Here is a 23,332-nt window from a genome sequence, read left to right as displayed (position 1 = left end):
AGGTGAAGGGTTTGCCCAGGTGCAGGTGTGGGAGTTGGCAGCCTACTCCAGAGGAGTAGGGGTGGGTGGGCCGGGGGCCTGCTGTGGCCTCCTCTCAGGTGTGGGCACGGCAGGTGGCTCCTGTCCACGTCTGCTTTCCCCGATCTGCAGCCATCGGCCCCTCTGTTGGCTCAGCTGGATCCTTCTTGTCCTGCAGACCTTTGCTCCGATGTCCCTTCCGTGTCGCCCAAGCGAGAGTAGTCACCGCCTCGAGTTACTGTCCATCACACAGCGTTTTCATTTCTTCTTCACCGGTTAGCCCTTCCTTGCTGGGTCCCTGCCTGGTGGAGCGCGGACCTGCACTGTCCTTTGTCCTCACCTGCAGCTGTCCTTTGACCAACCCCTCCCCAATATCTTCAGGCCCTGCGTCTCTCTCCTGCCTCGCACGCGCCTCGAGGTCAGTCTGCGGTCGGTCGGAAAGTCGTCCGGCGGGGACCGCGCCTGGGCCCACCAGCCTCACCGTCGCCCCTTTAAGCGCCAGGCGGGGGCGCACGCGCAGTCGGGCCGTTGCGCGCACAGGCGCAGTGGGGCGGCTGATGTTTACGGCGGCAGAGGTCGGGGCAGCGCAGCCGGGCCGCGGACGGGCGAGGGGCGCCCGAGGAGCTGCTGGTCGCGGCCCAGGCGGCCTGATCTCGCGGGCCGGCCGAGCCCGGAGGTAGAGCCGCCGCCACCGCCTCCGCCCTTGGCCCGGCCTGCGGCCTGCGGCGGGCGGCGGCGTCTCCCCCCGGCCCCTCCCTCCTCTCTGTCTCCCCTCCTGGCTCCCGGCCCCCGAGCGCCTGGACCCCTCCTCCGGGTGGCGTCCCTCTCCGCTCCGGCGTTCTCCTATCCTCTCCCCGCCTCCCCGGCCGTCTTCCCTTCCTGTCTCCCCTCTCCCCGCTCCTCCGGCGACTCCCCCCTCCCCCCATCCGCGGGGCGTCTCCTCCTGCCCCCCAACCAGCGTTCCCCTCCCCGGGGTTCCCCCTCCCACATCTCTTCCTCCATCCCCCAACCCGACCCGGCACCTCCCCTCCAAGGAGCCCGGGTCCGTCCCTTCATTCCCCTGCTCCGCTGCCCGGGCGGGTGGGCGGGTGTGTGTGTGTGTGGGGGGGGGGGGGGGGTTGTCTCGGGGTGAGCCTTGCGGTTCGCCCTCCAGCGTTCCAGGGCTTCCCGGAGGTCTCCCAGTGCCCGTTGCTTGCACGCTTGGATTTGCTTGACTCTACAGACGTGCAATCTAATCTGTCCCTAGTTTACTAAGTAGGAAGCGCTTGTAGTTCTAAGGCAAGTCAAGGTTTATCAGGGTTTAAAACAGATTCTACCTTGGAGCTTTTCAGAAGGTGATAGTCTAGGGGCGTCTGGCTGGCTCAGTCAGTTGAGCATGGGTGTAGAGATTACTTAAAATTAAATCTTTAAAAAGAAAAAAAAGGAGGTGATAGTCTGTGACATGGTTGGTTGGCCTTTCCAAGCCTTGGGGATACTAGAATTGGCACAGAGCCCCGGGACTTCAAGGCATCTGAAGAAGGTCTGTAGCTGGGGAAGGAGAACTTGCTTGGGGTGCCCGAGTTTTGTTTTCTTCCATGGGATGTGCCTCTCAGGTGGATGTTTGCTCGAGTGTTGTCCTCAAAAAAGCTATCTACACCTCTGTCTTTCCCCTTTGTTCGTCACAAACCTGTGATGGTTTTCTTCTTTCTTTTTTGGCAGAGGAGTGGCTGAAGTAAACAACTCTGTTTTGGGTGTTGAGTAGACTGTCCTTCAAGAATCAGTGAAGTCAGGTTCCTGTAAACAACTCCCAACTTGTGGCTCTGCTTGGGTGAAGTAGAGCCTTACAGGTGGAATGAGGGGGGACCTCTGAGGTGATGGGGTCAGTGCCTTGACCTCTTGGACCCACCTCAGCTGTACCTAGCCTGGGATGTCTCTGGGGGTGAGAGGCTCTCCAGGTTCTGAGAACAGTGCAGTACTTGGAATCTAGTTGCCAGAAAGCTTTTCTGTGTGTTTAGTAGAAATGATCTCCATCTGATGTGTTCTGCCCCAGTTTATATCGGTCCATGAATATTGTATATGTGGCAGCCTTTCAAGTATTTGAAGAAAATCCCTCTGTATGTATTCCTTGCGAGAGTTTTAGTTTTCAAGATGAGAAATCTGTGTTTCTTTCATTATTCTGCCAACAGGAGGTGTGGTTTTAGGTCTGTTTTCTGCCGGTCTCAGCCTATTAATAACCAACGCGGTTGGACTGGCCCTTGTGGTTATTATGATTGTAAGACACCTTTCAGTAATAACCATCAGGAAACTTTGAAAAAAACAAAGGTTTATTACTTACAGAGCCTGGAAATTTTATAGCATACCTGGGGCCACACAGTGAAGTGGGAGGCTGTGAAGAGAGAGATTGAGGGAGCACAGGCCTGGGTTCTGCTGTTATTGGAGTCGAGGGTGAGGGCCTAGGGGTTTCTGAGGCTTGATCTTTATTGGGGAGTTTACAACCAAACTTAAAGCTTGGGAAGAGAAAAGATAAGTGGCCCAAAAGGTCTCTTAACAAAATCAACTAAGAGCTGATCTCAAATAGAGGATACTCTGGGGGGAGGTGTCCTGGTTCTACCTCATTGAGTGGCAGGAGGCAAAATGTTTATTCCTCACCAATCTAAACGTAGGCTCTGGCATTACAGACAAGAAAAACCTCACGGCTTACACTGCAGGGTCCTTTTCCTTCGCTCATTTTGCGTATGACATTACCGTGTCCATATTTCCCTTAAGAAGGGATATTCAGGTTGGAACACGACTCTCCATGTGTAGTCTGACAAACCCAGTGTGGACTGGAATCCTGAGCCCCCATTGTCACAGCTGTGCAGCTGTGTTGACCCAGCTATAGCCTCCTTGGTTGTCAATCACGAGACCTTCCCATGCCTGCTGGTGCTTGAACCATCTTCCTCACTGTCCACAGGCAGTTGATTTTGGAAGGAGCACTATGAGAGTAAGGTGGTCCTGTTGGCCATTTACCCCAGAGTAGTGAATTCCGTTGAGAATTGCAAGTCACGTGGGTGGTCAGTAATAAGCAGTGATTGTATCCAGTGTGAGGGAGGCAGGTTAGCAATATCGAACCCTATATAGATGGTCCCATGCATCCCACCGGTGACAACAGGTAGGGTTGCCCCATAGTTTTTAGTCTGTCATCTGGGGCAAAGATCACCAATGTGTTTTGTGTTAAAGAATGTTTCTCCCTTGAGAATTTTTAAAAGCTGCTTTTGGTGTGGGGTAACGAACGTAGGCCTTTGGCTAGACAGCCCTGAGTTTGAATTCTGGCCTTCTTCTCACACACTGGCGTGTGATCATGAGCAAAGTAGCTGCTCAATTTGCCTCGTCATGTCGTGAAACTAAAAGGAGCTCCAGTGGCTGGCAGGTGGTACCTGTAAAAAGTTGTAGCTCTTTTTAGTAAAAGGCTAGCTTTTGCATACTTTCAAAGTGAGGAGAAGTTGAAAATAAATGATAGGTTACTTAGTGGAAAATAAAATATACCCAATATATAGTTTTTGCTTTCTGGAGATAGAATGATGATACTGAGGTAGAATGATAGAACATTGTATGCAGGGTTAGAGCCTCTGTGGAGTATATGTGGTTTCCAGGCCTTTTCCTAAATAGACCTTTAAGCAGCAAATGCAACTCCACTTTTAAGCAGTGACCTAAATTTTCAGATGACTGCCCCAGACTAGAGGTGTAGACTGTCGCCTCAGCACTAAGTGGCTTATCCAAGATTAAGCATGACCTCATTAGCACTCTCCCTGCAGCTAACTTTGCTGGCCGTGGACCCTAACCCTAACAGTGGCTCTGAAACGAGTTGAAATGGGGTGAAAGTCTAGTAATTGGACCACCCCAGTGCTTTGGAAAGTATGACCTTCAGCTCTAAAATCTTGATGAAGATGAATGATCCCAACCATAAATGGAAGAGCGTTTGTGCTAAGCCCCATGTTTTACATATTTTGTGTGTGTGTTGTGAGAAGCAGACGATTCATCGTGTGGTCACTTGTTTTTATTCCTGGAAAATCTCTCCCGGTGCGGTCGCCAGCAGCGTGCGTGTGTATGGAGTCTCTACTGCTGATGGTTCTCGTTCTGCTGTTAGAAATGCAGATGACTGGGGGAGGGGGGGAGGTGAGGATAAACCTTGTGGTCATAAATTATGATATAGGAAGTTGTCCTGATTCGGAGAATGTGTCAGTCTTCGCGAAGTCTGGTGGTTTCTGTTTTTCCCAACAGTTTTATGTCAGATGTTTTGTAAAACGTTACCATTTTATGTGACGTAAAGTCATTCTTTTCAAAATAGTTATGTGGAGTAAGTATAAAATTGGAGAAGATATTTTTTGTGGTTTAGGAAAAGTGAGACTTCCTCAGCTGGGAGAATGTTATCCCTGAATTAGATGGAGGAACATCGTATGTTAGCAGTTGGCTCACAGGGGGTCACGCTTTTGTCTTCTTGAAGGCAGCTGGGAAGAAAGTAAGCAGTGGACCTTCTGTTGGTCAGAGGTGGAGAGGTTGCCGAGCATACACTGCCAGAGGGGGTGTGGGACGTCTAGTAGCAGCTGTAGCCTGGAAACAGATTTTGTACTTGTTACGATAAAACGTCACCATTCATCCAGTTGGGTGAGAGAGTTTTGTTAGTGGTGTTTTTGCCTGAAATTTGTACATCCAGATATCCAAAAGAACAGACTGAATGGATCGCTTGCCTTGATGTTTATGTGTATGTGGGGGTGTAGAGTTGTCAGATAAAAATAGGACACCAGTTAAATTTTAATTTCAAATAAGAATGAGTAACTGTAGTATTTGTTGTTTACCTTAATTTCATTCTTTTTTGCTTTTAAAGAATGATTTACCAAAAGTGATCTACAACACTTGAAATATTCAAAGAGAAGCTGATATTAGCATGATTTTTTTTTTTTTTTAGACATATCTGTGTTCTTTTTGTGTTTATATTCAGTGACTTTGTCTTGTGTCCTTGTTAGGGCAGATCTATATTCAAGATAATTTGAGTCCTAAATAGCTGACTTTGTAGATTGACAATTTGTACTGAAGTATCGAATTCATACTTAAATGATGTTTTTCAGTTGTCAAATATGTTTTAGGTACCTCAGGGTCATTTGGATTCATTCGATATTATGAACTACAAACTTACTTCTGGATGGATACAATGGAATTTCATACATAACTTTTGGTTTGTTTTTAACCTTCTGAATTTGGCATCCTTGGGGTGGGGTGGTGAGTGGGTACCGACAAAATACATTCCACATGTATTATTTTAGAATTCGAAATTGGCTGTTATTAGAAACTCTGTTGGGCTTTTACCTGTTCCGTAAACAGCTCTTTGGAAACTTTTTCCATTGCAGTATTGCCTGAGTGTGGTCTTGACGATGGGAGGTGCTGTGAGTGCTGGTGAGGACAACGATGAACTGATAGACAATTTGAAAGAAGCACAGTACATCCGGACTGAGCTGGTGGAGCAGGCTTTCCGAGCTGTCGACCGCGCAGACTATTATCTGGAAGAATTTAAAGAAAATGCGTATAAAGACCTGGCGTGGAAGCATGGAAACATCCACCTGTCAGCCCCGTGCATCTACTCAGAAGTCATGGAAGCTCTGGACCTGCAGCCAGGCCTCTCCTTCTTGAACCTGGGCAGCGGCACTGGCTACCTCAGTTCCATGGTGGGGCTCATTCTAGGTAAACCTGGAGAGAGCGTGGGGCCTTGTCTCACGGCACTTGGCCTTCTGAGCACTCCCCCCCTGCTCCCCGGGATTGTTTACGCACAGCCATTGGCTGGGCTGGTGGAGGGAGGCCTTTGAGTTTTCTGCGGGGACCCCTCCTGTTCCTACCCCCTCCCACCTGAAGTTCCGCAGTCCGTTCAGCGCACCCTCCTTCTGGACAGCACAGGACCTAGAGAATTACAGTGGGACCTTACAGTGATTTCCTGATTAACACAGTCACACAGCCTGCCTTGTCTCTCTGTCTGTAAACTGAGACTAATTAAGTTTAAAGTTCCCTGGAAGTTAAAATTGTTCCAAGCAGTCTTGCTTTGCTTTGTTTTAATGCTAAAAGAGTTAATTCCTGTAGGTTTTTCTTTGTAAATAAATTCCAGGGATGGGAAGGACAAGTTATCTTATTTGAAGACGTTTTGCCTCTTTCTCCAAACAAGTTGTGAGACTGCACATGGGAATTGGCATTTTTGTTGTTGAAACAACAGGGCTGTCTGATAATTGAGGGCTCAGGTGTCTGTTTTTACTCTGAGTGAGGTGGAATGAGTAACGGGAGCTAACCTGTGCTTTAAAAGATTGCTGTAAAGAGGGGCTGGGGCTGCTGCAGCGGTCTGTGTGAGAGGGTGGCATCTGGGCCACAGGCCCCAGGTGCCAGGCATCGTGACGAGACCCGCTAAGGAATATCAGGAATGTGCCTGTGCGCACACACCTCTTGGTCAAACTAGTGTGAGATTCTGAGTTGGAGATTTCAGGCGAGAGCCATCGCTGTGCAGGCCACAACATTGTTTCTTTGCGGTTGTTACAGACAATCTTAGCAGTAACAGTTGGTATTCATGGGTATGGAGTGAAATTTTTGTTTTTTGTTTTTTTTTTTTTGAATGTTTTATTTATTTTTGAGAGCGGGAGTGGGGGGAACCGAGGATCCGAAGCAGACTCTGCTGTCATCATGGAGCCCGACGTGGGGCTTGAACTCACAAACTGTGAGATCATGACCTGAGCCGGACTCAGACGCGTAACCAACTGAGCCACCCAGGCACCCCAAGATTTTTGGTATCTTTATAAGTTTATAGGCTTGGGAATTTGGTGATGTTTTGAGACTGATCATTTGACTTCAGGCTATAGATTGGTATCTTCAAATTTTTAAATGTGGTTTTTTGTTTTTGTTTTTTTCCTTTTTTAATGTTTGTTTACTTTTGAGAGAGCATGTGAGTGGGGCGGGCGATGGTGAAGCGCTCTGCGCTGACAGCATGAAGTCGTGAACTTTGAGATCGTGACCTGAGCAAGTCTGACCCTTAACTGACCGAGCCATCTTTGTTTTGTTCTTTAAAGCTAAATGATTTTTGCACGCACTTTGTCTTGGATTTAAACTGCTTTGCACAGGACCCCAGGTTATGTGTCATTCTGGTATTAGTGAAGGGCAGTTCCCTTCAGTGGAGCAGAAAATGGGGGAGCTAAGGATGATACGATATTTGGCGGAGAGGGGGATGGGGTATCATGTTGACTAGGTTAGAAACGCTATTGAAAATAACTAAGAGCCTCAGGAAAAGAGGGCATATGGTAAACCTGAGGTGACCTGTTGCACTGGACGTTCCCTAGAAGTCATAAAGAAATGGCTTGTGTTCTCTGAGTCCCCTGTTTGCTGGGAATGTAACTAGATGTTGCAGTGGGGAGAGAGAGACCTGAATGGGGGGGAAGTTTTGGGGGGCTGTAGAGGACACTGTGTACTGCTTGGATGTATCTGAAGGAGGTGACTGGAGAGTTTCCTTTGCTGCACAAACATCTTGGATCTGCAGGGAGGAGGCTGCGTGCACTGGACCGATACCTCTGTCCCGACAGCATGTGTCCTGGGCCTCTCTCCAGCTCATCCGGCCTTTAGCGTTGCTTCAAGCACATCGCTGGAGAGCTGAAGGCCATGCTGGCCACCCAGTACTGGCAGGTGTGAGGTCTGGAGTCTTTCATCTGACGTTTTTGGCCTCAGCTGCCCTTCCACCTGGCCCTGAACTCTTTGCCCTTTCTGCCGCATTCCTGTCCCACTGACCCGAAAGTGCAGTGTGATTAGGTAGTGCAGTGCCCTCATCAGGGGCCTTGTGGTCTGGGTGTAGTGCCACGCCCTTGATGTCTCGTCCTGACTGTTGCTCTGTGTCCCCCCCTCCCCTCTTAATCGTCTTGTTATTGGGGTGGGTCGGGAGCTATGGATTAACACTGTGTTTGGTGTTAAGCTTCTTGGGAACTATGTCCCCTATGTGTTATTAGAATGAACTACTTAATAGGTGTTGACAGAGGGGCGGATGAAACTATGACGACTGGGAAGGTAGAGAACGGTTTTCTTGGGTTCCGGTACAATGCTGCCAGCCTGAGAGCAGTGGGGGTGGAGGTCAGCGACTGGGCAGAGGGTCTTGAAGTTAGATAATTTGGATCTGATGTTGTAAAGAGTGAAAATGCGCCTTCTCAAGTAAGGTGTGTTTTAATGAGAGAATGTTTTGGCCGCAGCTGTGTGTATGACAGGTGTTGAGAGAAGAGAGTCGCAGGTAAGTTGTCCAGGTGGAGGAGAGGGAAGCCTTGGCTTGGGATGGCTGTAGTGCCGTCAGGGGCCAGGGAAGCCCAGGTGGCGAAATGTAACGGTACGGGTGTGCGGATGGTTGCTGATTTTCCCGTATTTCTGTTGGATTGTGGCGTTAGGTGCTGCGCTGTGACTTCAGTACATCTGTCTAGTGAATAAGGTATTACATGCCCCGTTGGTTTTCACACGGAGGCTTCTAATAATGGCAGTGTGACTTACCTCTGGTACACAAACAGGTGTGAGGTGTGGGGCTTGGTGAACCTGTACGTAAGTATTCACGTTCCTGCAAGCACCCCGGTGGCTGTCATGCTGCCCCTCCCCCTCCAGAAAGGAGAGCACTCTTTGGCCCTCCGTGATCACAAATGAGCGTTGCCTGTTGCTGACCTTCCTATAAACGGATTTCCACAACAGAGACTCCCCTAGCTGTCTGTGTCCGTAGATTTCATCTGGAGGCAGTTCTATACGGAGGCAAAAACTTCATCGTTAAGTGGGCGTCCACCTTTTCTTACAGCTTTATTTCCAATTACTGACAATTTTCCTTTGGTATAAAAAAAATGTTTCATTGTGACTTGGTTATAGTTTTATTTTAATGATGATTAAAACCTATTTGTGAGGATTATTAAAATTTTCATGTCTGAGTAGGGCGACCTCTTATGGCAAATAGGCCTGTGTCCAGTTTCATTTGGAAATACATTTTTCTTCTTCAATTCATTAGTGAGATCTTGAATTCCTGGTTGCAGATCTTGGTTTGTTTTTTGTTTTTGTTTTTGTTTTTTTTACATCTTCAAATGATTGAGAGCAGGGAGGCCCAGGCTTTGGAAAGGTGTGGAGTTAGTAATGTCAAAGAAACGAGTATTTACAATGTGGCGAGCATAGTCTACCCTGCATATTTAAAGATTAGCTTTTTGATTTAGGTCCAATAATGTGTCAAGACCTCAAAACCTTGCAAATTTCTTCATGTAATTATACGTGCTGAATCTGGTGCATTGCAATTGAAAAAATAGAAATAAAGAGTAAGAATTTTTGCCCTAGTTCTAAAAGTTTTCTTATTCTGAAACCTTTTAGGTCCTTTTGGTGTGAACCACGGGGTTGAACTCCATTCAGATGTAATAGAATATGCAAAGCAGAAGCTGGACTTCTTCATTCGAACCAGTGACAGCTTTGACAAGTAAGATCAGATACTAACTAGCCTTGGGTTGGTGTGTGAATGACAATTTAAACTTTTGATTAGTTGAGAGAAACGAGTTTATTAGTGTTCGGATACCAGCAAACACGATTCAACTTTGGCAGGAGAATCAGGGGTATATGTATAGCTGTTCTAATTATTTTTTGTTTAAAAAAATTTTTTTTCTTTTAACGTTTATTCAGTTTTGAGAGACAGAGTGTGAGCAGGGGAGGGGCAGAGAGAGAGGGAGACACAGAATCTGAAGCAGGCTCCAGGCTCTGAGCTGTCAGCACAGAACCCGACGTGGGGTTTGACTCAAACCGTGAGATCATGACCTGAGCCGAAGTCCGGCTCTTAACTGACTGAGCCACCCAGGCACCCCCTGTTCTAATTGTTTTGTAAATATTTTCTGGTTTTGAGGGTTTTTTTTTTTTTTTTTAACTATGATACCAGGGCAAGACTGATTTTTCACCAACATAATAAGAGAAAGGAAATAGAATATTCATTTTGCTCATTTTTCGTGTTTCTGACACAGACAACATGTTTTCATCTAATAGTTTCTAGAACAGAATTGTTGCATTTGTCTTTAAGTAGTATATATAATTACCTCTTGCCATTTTTAAATAAGGCATTAAAGTTCTTATTTTAGAGTTTACCATTTTTAGAAACACCAAATGTATTTTTCTTTCATTTTACTCGTTTTTAGTAGATCCTAAATAAGGTAGTCTATAAAAACGGAACAAAGACTGTGATGAATGGAGGTTGGATGATTTAAGCTTGGATCGTGCTCATGGCATTCACTTCCATAATGTTTTGTTTGGAATTTCTTGGATTCTGTTAATTAAGAGTATAATTCTTTTTGGAAGTCTGTCTTCTCGCTTCCGGCTCTGTGAATTGCATTACCTCACTATAGGGTTGTTCAATGAAAAACTAATCCTTGGTTAACATAGATTTACTCTGTAGACTTGTAATGTGATCAGTTCAGTTACGGAAAACATTTTTTGCTTCTAGATTTGACTTCTGTGAACCTTCCTTTGTTATTGGCAATTGCCTGGAGATTTCTCCAGATTGTTCTCAGTACGATCGTGTGTACTGTGGGGCTGGTGTGCAGAAAGAGCATGAAGAATACATGAAGAGTCTTCTCAAAGTAGGGGGCATCCTTGTCATGCCGCTGGAGGAGAAGGTCAGATCCCTTTCATAACTGACGTGTTTAACTATGGGCCAAGTTCTGTTCCGGGAAGTTTACGTACATTTTTCCTTATATCCCTCAACAATTCCGTCCATTTCACAGATGAGGACCCAGGCAGGGACAGGGCATAAAGACAGCCTAGCTGGGGCCAGGGCAGACCCAGGAAGGCACCCTGGAGCCTGCACTGTAAGCCCTGCGCTCACATCCCTCTGTCTCCTCCTGTTTTCCTTCCTCTCTCCCACCTCCCTTCCCTCCTCCACAGTTATTCTAGTATGCTTATTCTGTTGTTAGGCTCACACATAAAAATTACTTCCGTAATTCTGATTGTTAGTCTGATTGTTTGGTTCTGTGACAGTGAGCATTCTACAGGAGTCTCTTCCTTAGTATGAACCTTGTCTAAGTCTGCTATTTGGTCATGTTTCTGTGTGCTGTGGATATTGTGCTGCACTGAGGCAAACAAATTGTAAGAAATGAGCAAGATTAATCAAACTTGAGTTGGTCCTAAGGAAGAATGTCTCCATCACAAAGAAGTAGGAAAAATGGAAATGATAAAAATGGGAGATCGTGCATTTTTGTGTGATTTTCTGCAATTTTAAAATGTTAGCATTTACTTTGTTTAAAAAGTAATCATTCATTGTAGAAAATCCAGAAGATATGATAATTAAGAAAAACTGCTTACAATCCCACCCCAAGTGCTGTTAGTGTAGGATTCAGTAATTCCTGAAATTACGATCAAGTAATTCTTAGTGTTTTCAGATGGTCAGCTGGTGTTCAGATTTTCCTGATTATCTCAGAATTTATTTGAATAGTTTATTTGAATAGGGTTTCATTTGATTATATCTTTTTTTTTAATTTTGTTTTATTACGGTACAATTCACATAGAATAAAACTGAACAATTCTAACTGTATAATCCATTGAATTTTGACAAGTGATGACAGAGGTAGCATACAACGCAAACAACATATAGAACATTTTCTATTGCTCCCCCAAATTCCCTCTTGCCCTCCTTTTTTTATTGAGATGTAATTCACATATTAGTTTCACGTGTGCAGCGTCATAATTCAACAAGACAATTGTGTTTTCATACTGTGCATTTGTAAGACATATTTGAATGTGCTCCAGATCCATTTATCAGCTTTGGGCCACGTACAGAGCGTTGTGTTCTCCCGTAGAGCAGTTCAAACAGCAGAGTTCCCAGACCTGTGGTATCAGTAACTTTTCTGGAGGCAAAAGTCAACTTACAATGCTGATGGAATTTGTGAGAAACATTTGATTTGTGTCTTGCATTTGGTTGATATCTTGCTCTCTCCTTTTTAAAGATTTTAGTTTTAAGTAATCTCTGCACCCGACGTGGGGCTTGAACTCACAACCCTGAGATCAAGAGTCGCATGCTTCACCGGCTGAGCCAGCCAGGCACCCCTGGTTGATATATGTCTAAAGTGTTTCTTATCTATAACTTTTTTTTTTTTTTTTTTTTTTACTTTATCCTTGCATTTGTCTTATAGAGTTTCCTACAGCCTGGATTTGGAGATTACATATCTCTGTGGTGGTATCTTACATATTTCTTCTGTTCTCTGTTTTCTCTGTGAATTGCTAATTGGATCCAAAGACTTGCTTAGTTTGCACTTTGACTCAACTTTTGGTGGGGAGGGAGGGTGCGAGAATACTTACCAGGTATTACAGTGTATGTCCATATACACTCACATCATACCCGATGCCAGCAGTGCAAATGTGGTCCTGATCCACTATTTCATTAAGGGATACAGGATGGTAAATTCTGCTTCCATCATTTCTCATCATTTAGTACCTCGAATACTTTTTTCTTTCCTTTTTTTTTAAATTTTTTTTAATGTTTGTTTATTTTTGAGATAGAGCGTGAACGGGGGAGGGGCAGAGAGAGGGAGACACAGAACCCGAACAGGCTCTAGGCTCCGAGCTCTCAGCACAGAGCCCAACGCGGGACTCAAACTCACGAGCTGTGAGATCATGACCCGAGCCGAAGTCGGACACTCGGCCGACTGAGCCACCCAGGCGCCCCGCTTTTTTCTTTTTAATTTTCATTCTAATATAGTTAACATAACAGTGTTACATTAGTTTCAGGTGTATGATACAGTGATTCAGTGGTTCCATACGTCACCCGGTGCTCCCTGAGATAAGTGTACTCTTCATCCCTTTCACCGGTTTCCCCCGTCCCCCACCCACTTCCCCTCTGGAGACCATGAGTTTGTTCTCGAAGAGCCTGTTTTATATCCTCCCCACCTCCTTCCTTGTTCATTTGTTGCATTTCTTAAATTCCAGATATGAGCGAAATCATGGTATTTGTCTTTCTTTGACTTGGCCAGATTTCATTCTTCTTCATGGTTGGGTAATGTCATTTGCAAATACTATCTTCTCCCATTCAGTAGGTTGTCTTTTAGTTTTGTTGGTTGTTTCCTTCGGTGTGCAGAAGCTGTTTGTTTCGATGTAGTGCCAACAGTTTATTTTTGCTTTTGTTTCCCTTGTCTCAGGAGATGTATCTAGAAAGAAGTTGCTGTGGCCGACGTCAGAGACGTTACCATCTGTGCTCTCTTCTAGGATTTTTATGGTTTCAGGTCTCATGTTTAACTCCTTAGTCCATTTTGTGTCTTTGTGTCACCTTCAGTTACTTTCATCAGTGTTTTATAGTTTTCAGAGTACAAGCCTTTCACTACCTTGGTTAAGTTTATTCCTAGATATTTCATTATTTTTGGTGCAATTATAAATGGGATCATTTTCTTAATTTCTCTTTCTACTTCATTGTTATTAGTTTTTAGAAATGCAGCGAATTTCTGTACATTGATTTTGTATCCTGCAACTTCATAGTACCTGGAATACTTAAGGAGAAGCACCCTCATCATTTATTTGGTTACCCTAGGCACACTGTAGAAGGAGAGGCTGGATACATTCTGATTCTTAACTTTTGTTTCCTCAATAATCTGGTTCTCCAGCATCTGCTGAAGGTGGTGACTAATAAGATTTTATTTGATTTTTAGTGTCAGTGTAAATTAATGGATATAAACGTACTTAATATCTTAATCATGATGCCATTCTTTTTTTTTTTTTTTATTAAACATTTTTTTTTTCTTCAACGTTTTATTTATTATTTTTGGGACAGAGAGAGACAGAGCATGAATGGGGGAGGGGCAGAGAGAGAGGGAGACACAGAATCGGAAACAGGCTCTGGGCTCTGAGCCATCAGCCCAGAGCCCGACATGGGGCTCGAACTCACGGACCGCGAGATCGTGACCTGGCTGAAGTCGGACGCTTAACCGACTGCGCCACCCAGGCGCCCCAATCATGACGCCATTCTTAATGAAGCTTAACATGTGCTGTCTTGGCCCGTGGGGACCTCTCCAGCTTGGCTCTTGGGCTTGGATACAATTTCAGTAGTCTGTGATAGTTTTGTTACTTTCTGGTAAGAAAAGATGTTCCACACCCACTTTGTATACATATGTATATTTTTTACAACAAAGTTGGAGCTAGCCATTTCTGAGGATCTCTGTTAATTTGAAGTTCAGTGGGAATTGGTGTTTAGAGAACACAGGTGGGGCCTTTGTGGGAATCTTTGATGCTGGGTGAGTTTTCCAGTGGAACTCTGGAGCTAGGAAGTTCACACACACACACGCAATCTTATGTTTTCTGTTGGTTTGGTTTTTTTGGACATAAAATACACCATGGATTTATATTGGTACTTCCATCTTGAAGTCAGGACGAGAGGGTTTTTCTGACTTCTTCGGTCTGCCATGCTTGAAAGTCCCAGTCCTCGACTACGCAGCTCCTTGTTTATCCACAGGATCGGCACCAAGAATTTGATTTCTGAAACTGGGTCAAGATGTGGGCGGGGGCTTGGGGGGTGGGGAGCTTCTTTGGCCCTTGTATTACACTAGGGATGTAGAAATTAACATGTTTTAAAGTCACTGGAAATAATGCTTTCCTGTGAGGTTATACCATCAGCCTGACTCACAGCTCATTTGTTTTCAATGTTTAGGGATTGCCGTTTTAGGTTTTGTAACTTGGTAAAACATTTATAAGATTCCAAAGTTTAAGTAATGAAAACTCACAGAACTTTTTCCCCTCTGTGTTCCCTCTGCTTCACCTGTAGGTAACCATTTTGTTTGTTTTTAGTTTATGTGTTTATGCAAAAACTATATAAGCAAACACAATTTTTCATACGTGAAGATATGCACGCTTTTTTTCCATCCCATGCACCTATGCAGACATATGAAATGGGAATTGATAGTTTGTAAGTTTTATACATCATTTATTGTTCATTTTAGGTATTTGGTGTTCAATATAAGTAGAAATTCTTTTTTGTCCTTATTTTGTTTCTTTAAAAACGTTTCTTGGTGGTGTATGAGAATGTGATTTTTTGATGGCCAGTTCGGTTCTTTCTAGCTTCTTGCTGTTTCCAAGCAGTGCCGCTGTGACGAGGCCGTGCGTATCCGTGTTTGTGGATGTTCTTAGTCTTTGTCCATACCCATGACCTCTTCCGGGTGCTTGATTGGAGACTCTGTGTTTTGACTTTGGCCGGCTGCCTTTCCGGCAGCTTCGCTGTCAGCAGCAGAGGAGAGGAGCCATCCGTGCCCTTGCTAACAGTCCCACCTGCTGTTGCTGTCATTGCTAGTAGATTGTTGAATGTGGCAGGGCTGGATGTCCCCGTTTTTGCTCTTCTTTCTCAGAATATTGTTTTTTTTTTTTTTTTTTAATTTTTTTTTTTCAACGTTTATTTATTTTTGGGACAGAGAGAGACAGAGCATGAACGGGGGAGGGGCAGAGAGAGAGGGAGACACAGAATCGGAAACAGGCTCCAGGCTCTGAGCCATCAGCCCAGAGCCCGACGCGGGGCTCGAACTCCCGGACCGCGAGATCGTGACCTGGCTGAAGTCGGACGCTTAACCGACTGCGCCACCCAGGCGCCCCCAGAATATTGTTTTAAGTACATCTTTACTTAAATTATTTTAGCAATCTTTGTTGCATCACAGAAATACTTCAGACCTTTTATTGGAATTGTGTTACATGTTGAATAATTTGAGGATTATGGACATGTTTTCAGTATCTGTCTCCTCGTCTGGAATGTAGAATATGGGTTTACAGTTTTCCTGAAGGGTTCACACATTATTGACGGATTATATTTCAATGTTTGGTGTTTAGCATAACTGGAATTTCTCCTTGAAAAAAAGTTTTTGAAGAAGAAGTTTATGCTGGGGTACAGGAATGTGAGCGACCTGTTTACCCAGTACAGGGCCACTTAATGCTTTCAGTTCCCAGATTCATGACATAGAATCTTAGTTTTCAGAAGCTTTGCTGGCTTAGATATTTTTAGACAAGAGAGCATATAATCTCAGCATGCCAAAGCTGGGCAAAAATAGTACTGTCACCTGTTTGGGTCGTTAGACACTGGTCACACAGAACACACAGGAGGGCCACGTGGTCTAATTAGGCTCTTCCTGTGCTTCTAATACTGCGATTCACTGCAAATCTGTGTGTTTTGGTGGTGATGTCACATCAAAATTCACATAAACACCGTAGTGAGGAGAAGCTCCAACATACCCAAGATGGCATCGTCACCTTCAAGGAAGTCATGGCAAAACTGTAACAGTAGCTGTTGTTTCGTGTGTGGTCATGTTGCAAGAAAGTCTTTTTATTGTTTCTGTTCTGGAAACAACAGCCTGGTATCCAGTCTAAACTGCAGCATTATAGGTGGTCATGAGTGTCTGTAATGACTTTGACTTTAGGATGTTCCCCACCCCCCCTCCGCCCTACTTTTGCCCCCAACAGGGACTCTTGCAGACAGCCCTGGGAAGTCATCTCATCTGATTGTCTCTTCTTGTTATCCTTTGACTTCTTTTCTCTAACGTATGTATTTCTTGTAAACAGAAATTCGGTCTAGAAGCTTTGAACATATTCAGGCGAAACATATTTGCAAAGATTTTAATAAGTACTGTGTACTTCCTGCCACATCACATTAGGGGCCCCTGATGTCAGGTTCTTTCATTGTTAGCGTATCTGTGTTTTTTTAGTTTACGTGTAGGAATGGTTAAATATAAACTAACAGTAGCCAAATCTTTTGAATATTCTCATTTTCTCTTTGGGATAGTTGACTAAGATAACACGAACTGGTCCTTCTGCTTGGGAAACCAAAAAGATTCTGGCTGTTTCTTTTGCTCCTCTGATCCAGCCCTGTCATTCAGAGACAGGAAAATCAAGACTTGTCCAGTTACGTAAGTACAAAGATCTTCACTTACCTTTCAGATCTTTTAAAAAATCTCGTTAGAATTTGAAGAGAAAGAAAAATTTTAAGGAGCCTTTTAATATTAAAGAGGATTCTGAAGCCTTACAATTTTACAAATGGTTTTTTACATATTGTAAAAATCATGATCTGTTTTTAGCCTATTTTAGGTTATTTTGGCCTTCTTTTAAATCCACAGGAGTTATTTCTGGTCATGCCATTGGAAGCAGAAGACTCCCACAAAAGGGAGTTAATTCTGCTACGTGGAACGTTCTTCCAGAGAGAGTGTGTTCCCAGTACCGTCGAGCCAGAGGGCTCTTGCTGAGTCATGGGACCTTGTCCTCCTTGGGGCCACCTCATGGGCACACGTCTCAGCCGGTTGGCTGGTGTGTGGTGGGAGGCTTGCTGAGGAGCATTGACTTGGCTAGGCCTGTGCCTGCAACTCCTTCAGGATGTAGACCCAGAAGGAGCAAACATCAGGGCTGGCGTTCATCCAAATACTGTTTTCTAGTTTAAACAAATTTACATAGCAGTGAGAATTGCAAATGACTTTATTTAAAATAAAACTATTCAGCATGGTTTCTGCATTCTGATCATTTAGAAGATTCGGAAAATGTACAAAAAGGAAAAATAGTAACCATGATCTTACCACCCAAAGGTAATACATGTGTTGGCAAATTCCTGGCAGGACTTTAGTTTTTATTTTTTATTTGTGAGGAATCGTTTATTGAATAGTAATGCTCTGCCTTTGTCTCTGCTAAGTGGAGGTCACATGCCATAGATGTGGTCCTTGAAATGTAACAAACAACAGTAGAATATAAACAGTGCCTGAGAGGGGCCAGGCAGAGGATGGGACCTTTCTTTGTGCTTGGTCTTTCTGGGTGAAAATGAATTCTCTGAAGAGAGAAGAAAGGGAGAAAAAGCGTGAGCAGAGGCTGATGTGGACTTTCCACATGCCCGCTCCCCAGTGTGGTCTGAGTGAGGCTGTACAGGAGACGCCAGCCCAGTACATAGGTTAGACCTGAGTTTAGCATGTTAGGCTGTGGAGAGCCACCAGATAGTACAACTAAAAGACGTGGGGCATCTGCCTTCTTGATTACCCTTGTGGCCGGCTGCAGGGTGATTTTGTCACATGCAGGCTCTCTGAAAATCCCACCAGGATAAGCTAACATTGCTCGCAGTTGGCCGGAGCACTCCTTTCCAGAATGCTACCTGAGTAGCACCAGAGGTGAGGGCATAGTTGGAGTATCTATGGGACCCAGGGGTGGGGGGGGGGGGCTGGGGCGGGGTGTTGAAGACAAGTCTCTTGGTGTGAGGGCTTGATCCGATCTGGGTAAGAGTTGTGGTGACACGGGGGCGCCTGGGTGGCTCAGTCGGTTAAGTGTTCGACTTTGGCGCAAGTCATGATCTCACGGTTCGTGAGTTCGAGCCCCGCGTCGGGCTCTGTGCTGACAGCTCGGAGCCTGGAGCCTGCTTGGGATTCTGTGTCTCTCTCTGCCCCTCCCCTGCTCATATTCTGTCTGTCTCTCTCTCACACAAAATAAGTAAACACTAAAAAAATTCAAAAAAAGTTGTGACAACATGGAGGGCACCCTGAGATGCCAGCTTTGAGGCTAGCGCTTCAGAGCAAATGCCGGATGACGGAGAATCATGTGATGTTTAGGGTTCCTGAAGCGAACAATCCAGTTGTTTGTAACTGCTTCCTGCTGGGCTGGAGTTTTCTGGACTCCTAAAGTTGTGTCGATGGAGACAGTGGCCTCTAGAGTGGAAGGGACTCAGGGGCAGGCACACAGGGCCTTTCTGAGGAAGGATGTGGAGCCTGAGGTGTCCGGCATCTGTTGGAGATGTGGGTCTGTGGGAGGCTTGGGACCCCAGTCAGGACTGGAGCAGAGCCCTAGGAGCCGTTGCCCAGTCTTTGTTACTCGAAGCCACAGAATGGATGCCGAAACAGAGATCGATAGGCACACAGAGAGGGGGAAGTGGTGGGAATCAGCACGTGAGGGAACACCACTGGCCTGGGTGGAGGAGGGAGCTCACAGGAGAGGCTTGGGCCTAGTTAGTTCCCTGCAAGTGGGCGCCTCGGGGGGAGCCAGGGAAGCCAGAATGTGAGTCCTGGAGGTCTGGTGACCTGTGAAGGAGTCCGTTCAGCAGACTGAGTGGCAACAGCCCGTGTAGAGGGAAGGGAAGGGAAGGAAAGGCAGGACGCGCTGAACGGAAAGTCGTGATTTCGGTGTTGCGGAGTGCGGCAAGTGCTGGAGCCTGTCCCGGACGAGAGACGGGACACTTGAGCAGGAGAGGAAGCCTGGTGTGGACAAAGGGGAGAAGGTGCTGAGAGCCTCCAGCAAGAGCGCTTTCCAGGGCTCCTGTGGAACAGTGAGCCTCGCACGGGATTGTGTGCAGGCCTCTCTGATTTGGGTGATAAATGTTACAGACAATCTACGAGCCCCCCTAGATTGTAGGTGGCCATCTCTTTTGGCAGAAGCTAGGTACTGGAGGGAGAAAAGTGACGCTGCCTTTCAGTATAATGTACTTAAACACACAGCCCCTCATTCCTCTCCCTTTGAGAAAAAAGCTCTTCTGTTGCCATGTGCGTACTGCCTGCGTTAAATTGAGCATTAAATTGAGCCTGCGTTAATCACCAGATTCTGTTTTTCCTCAGTATGCTTTGGAGTTTTTGTACTTACTAAAAACGTTTGGATTTGCTGTTCTCTGCTTAAATCAAAAAAGAGGAACTAATACTCAATTTGTAAAGTACTGTGAAAATATTAAGATAGACAAAAGAATTCTGGAGCCCTACATCCTCTGTGTTTCCACTGGATGAGCTAGAACCCACGAATGAATACGTAAATAGAATAATGAACCTGGCTGTCCAAGAAGCAAAACACCGTAGCCCAGGGTTTTCCCTTGCTTCTGACTGAATAGCCAAACAATCTCGATCTTGCTTATGTAAGTTCAGGGTCGATGTATTTGAAAATATCTTTCGAGAAGGACCACATGCATGCGCACTAGAGCACTCACTAATTGACTTTGCCAGGAACGCTCTCTCGTGCCTGTTCTGTGAATACACCAGTGAATGACAGTGACGTGAAGACTTCCCAGGGTTAGGGCTCTGTGCTGTCCAGGTCACTCTCAGACAAGGTTGACACGTCTCCTCCTTTGCTCCGCAGCGCCACTGGCCGTGCGAAGCCTCCAGGACCTGGCTCGCATCGCCATCCGGGGCACCATTAAAAAGGTCATTCGTCAGGAAACGGTGAGCAGCAGTGGAAACGGACTGAAGAGCACTCCGGGGGTGAAACGAAGGAGAGTGCGCCGCCGTCGAATGGAAACGATCGTCTTTTTGGACAAAGAGGTTTTTGCCAGTCGGATTTCCAGCCCCTCTGACGACAACAGCTGCGAGGACTTGGAAGAGGAGTCGCGGGAGGAGGACAGAGCCCCCCCGCCCGAAGCCAAGCCAGCCCCACCGGTGAACTTCCTACGGGAGAAGGTCCTGAGCCTCCCTCTGCCAGACCCCCTGAAATACTACTTGCTGTATTACAGGGAGAAGTAAGTCTGTGGGAACAGGGCACCGAGGCAGAGCTGATGCTGTGCCTGCTGTCCCCGAGGGGTCGCCCGGGCACGTGCCGTGGGGAAGGAAAGTGCTCTCCTCTCGACCTTCCTGTCTTTAGTTCGTTCTTGGTTTTCCTGTAGAATCTCCATTCAGTGGTATCATTTCAGTAAACATAATCTGATAAACATAAAGTGCATAGGAGAAGGTTTTCTCAGAAGGGAGAGCATCTCTTGAGAAGGGTGTTTGCTTTTTGTTCTGATGAAACTGACGTCTGCCTGCAGAGACCGCTTTGGTGACCGTCTCCCACTCAAGATAACCTACGAAGACTGAAGTTGAAAGGAACCTGTGTTGCTTAGAAAAAGTGAAAGTGCAAGTTTGCAAGTGTGTAAAATCTTTTCTGGGTGTGACACACCTGTGTCCAAGTTAGCACTTTATGGTGTCAGCCTTGTAATTACTGGCGCTGAGCTCCCCTAACCCTTTTAGTTCTCTGGATGGGGGGAGCGTTATTGAAAAGCTCTCCCTTATTTTAAATAAATGTAATTAGATTGTATGTGGGTTGTCCATTGTAATTTTAAAAGAGAGAAATTTGTGATGGGGGAGGAGGAATAAAAGTATCAAACTGCCAGATGTCTTTCTGGGATTCCAAAATAATTCAAGGAATATCTTCCTGACGCCTTTTCTTACCTTTAGAAGAACCAGTGTCAGATAATCCCTTAAAGAAAATACTCAAGAATGAAGCGAGCATTGTGCGCAGTGAGCTGCCTTACTTTTACTCCAACGGTGGGGATGACTGTTGACGCAACCTTGAGTGTGTTAATGGGTGTCTAGGGCATGGATGTGCTCGGTCCTCAAAACAGGTGGGAAGTATTAAGACTGCAGGAAAAATACATTGGAGACAATGTCACAACAACCTGTGCTGTTTTTTCTTTTTTCCTTCAGTTGGCTACTTTTCTGTAATCACATTAAAGTAATGATTAATAGATTTTATCTTTTATAATTCCGGAGAAGAAGATGTGTTAGTTTTCTAATTTTTCTTAATAACAAATGTATGTATTTTAGTAGCTCCATTGCATTAGAATAACAACAGTCTAACCCCCAGGGACTTGTGGATTCTACCTTCTCTAGGCCCTTTGTGTTGACAGGTTTCTGTGTTTACCAAGTTCCAAAACATTGGTTCTTTTCCAACTTGCTTTTTGTGCCCAAAGAAGAAAACAGTGGTATCAAATGTTAACAGTAGACCCAAACTCAGAGTGCTGCTGTGGGATCAATCATCCAGATTTTATGACTGATTTTATCCGGTGTTGCTGAGCTTGAGTGTGTCTTTGTGGTTTCACCAGCTGAACCGAGTTCTGCTTATTTATTTATTTATTTATTCTTAGACTTCTCTTGTTTTTTAAGTAATTTAATCATTTTCTACAGGATACTATGTGCATGCAGAGCTGGGAAAATATGTCTGTTGCCCTAGATCTGGAAATGTAATTTTTTATAAAGACAGTTACTTCACAGTTGTTCTCAACCTGGCTTCTAACGGAAGGCTGGGCGTCACTGTCTCAGAAGCGCCCAGTTTACATTTACGTGAGGACTTGAGATCACTTAGTGGTGCGCACGTCTGTGCCGACGTCACGCTGACCGGAGTGTACTGATCTCTGCGATCCACGGACATTCGGAGCATAAGGTCAAATACATATTTGTGAAATCTGTCACACTGGGTGGCTTGACTAAGTTCTTTTCCTATAATTGTACATGGGTTTTATTTATTTTTTAAATCACATTTGCCTTCACGCTAGACTGTAAAGCCTCTTCACCGTGCATAAGACATGTTTTTCCCTACATAGGTTAGACCTTTGCTAACATTTGTGTTCGTATTTACATGTTGTCTGTTTGCGATACTTAAACCAGAATTTGATTACAAAAATATATATAGATGTAATATATGTGAAATAGTTTGGTGTTTATCTTATACACGTAGAGAAGAATTGTAAATGGGTTTTCCCGGGCCGGAGTGCCCCTCCCCAGAGTCCAGGATGATGCACTGCTGTCTGTTCCCCGACACATGGATTATGTATAGTCTGTGTGGCCTGTAACCTCTGTATTGTAAACCACTTTCTAGACAGCTGTGGACTTTTATGTTCTGAGGAGTATGTATTTCTGTGTGTGATTTGTGTCTTGAAAGTAGTAAAGCCACAGACACGTACACAGCAAATGTCAAATTTATAAATATCAAGGATGCAGTGTAAAAATCAACTGTGTATGTAAGAATGCTTTTGCCAGTCTGGACCTTTCAGGGAATTAATGCCAGAAGTTTGAAACCAAGATTTTAATGAGTAGATACACATTGGGTAAATACAAATGCTATCAATAAACCTCGTTCAGGCACTTCAGCCTTCTTGGCTTGGCTTGTGTTTCCTGTGTGGGATTGAAATTCTTGACTATATGTTTTCCAAAAATCTTTAAAAATAAACCTTTTCTTTATTAGAATCATGTGTTTTCTTTCACTGTTGTGTTATGGCTTCATTCTGTACCATGGTAGTACACTTGGGGAAGACGTGATTTTAAATGAAGCACACTTAGGGGCGCCTGCGTGGCTGAGTCGGTTGGGTGTCCGACTTCGGCTCAGTTCATGATCTCATGGTCTGTCAGTTCGAGCCCCGCATCGGGCTTTATGCTGACGGCTCAGAGCCTGGAGCCTGCTTCGCATTCTGTCTCCCTCTGTCTCTGCCCCTCTCCAGCTCGCTCGCTCTCTCTCTCTCTCTCTCTCTCTCTCTCTCAAAAATAAAATTAAAAAAAAAAAAAAGCACACCTAGTTTGGATGGTGAAAACAGAAAAGTGACAGCTACGACTCCATGAGAGAGTATGTGTCTGAAGCATGTTTGTGGTTA

General features: G+C 45.1%; 1 protein-coding gene across 3 annotated transcripts; it reads left to right on the top strand.

The window, feature by feature from the left end:
- The first annotated feature begins 545 nt into the window (after positions 1–545).
- Positions 546–22,931, top strand: PCMTD2 (protein-L-isoaspartate (D-aspartate) O-methyltransferase domain containing 2). Of its 3 annotated transcripts, none has more exons than XM_023250929.2 (7): positions 554–694; positions 5,121–5,209; positions 5,382–5,712; positions 9,370–9,472; positions 10,481–10,652; positions 16,775–16,898; positions 20,074–22,931. In XM_023250929.2, exons 3-7 carry the CDS (start codon positions 5,406–5,408, stop codon positions 20,451–20,453), a joined length of 1,086 nt encoding a protein of 361 aa, XP_023106697.1. In that variant the 5' UTR covers positions 554–694; positions 5,121–5,209; positions 5,382–5,405; the 3' UTR covers positions 20,454–22,931. The 3 variants fall into 3 exon arrangements, 2 of the variants coding, with proteins under 2 accessions (XP_023106696.1, XP_023106697.1); XR_006594966.1 differs by lacking the exons at positions 554–694; positions 5,121–5,209 and adding exons at positions 1,149–1,537; positions 18,045–18,134 and having other exon boundaries at positions 20,074–20,131; XM_023250928.2 differs by lacking the exon at positions 5,121–5,209 and having other exon boundaries at positions 546–694.
- Positions 22,932–23,332: the final 401 nt, after the last annotated feature.

The sequence above is a fragment of the Felis catus genome, chromosome A3 (assembly GCF_018350175.1).
Source record: "Felis catus isolate Fca126 chromosome A3, F.catus_Fca126_mat1.0, whole genome shotgun sequence".
NCBI classification, from domain to species: domain Eukaryota; kingdom Metazoa; phylum Chordata; class Mammalia; order Carnivora; family Felidae; genus Felis; species Felis catus.
Note: the sequence above shows the minus strand (reverse complement) of the source record. Positions and strands in the feature narration are given on the sequence as shown.

Bases quoted from the DNA above. Each gene is read 5' to 3' on its own strand.
- PCMTD2 (XM_023250928.2), top strand. From the start codon at position 5,406: ATGGGAGGTGCTGTGAGTGCTGGTGAGGACAACGATGAACTGATAGAC. The intron at 9,473-10,480 runs GTAAGATCAGAT...TTTTGCTTCTAG, and splicing joins ACCAGTGACAGCTTTGACAA to ATTTGACTTCTGTGAACCTT. The intron at 16,899-20,073 runs GTAAGTACAAAG...TTTGCTCCGCAG, and splicing joins ATCAAGACTTGTCCAGTTAC to CGCCACTGGCCGTGCGAAGC.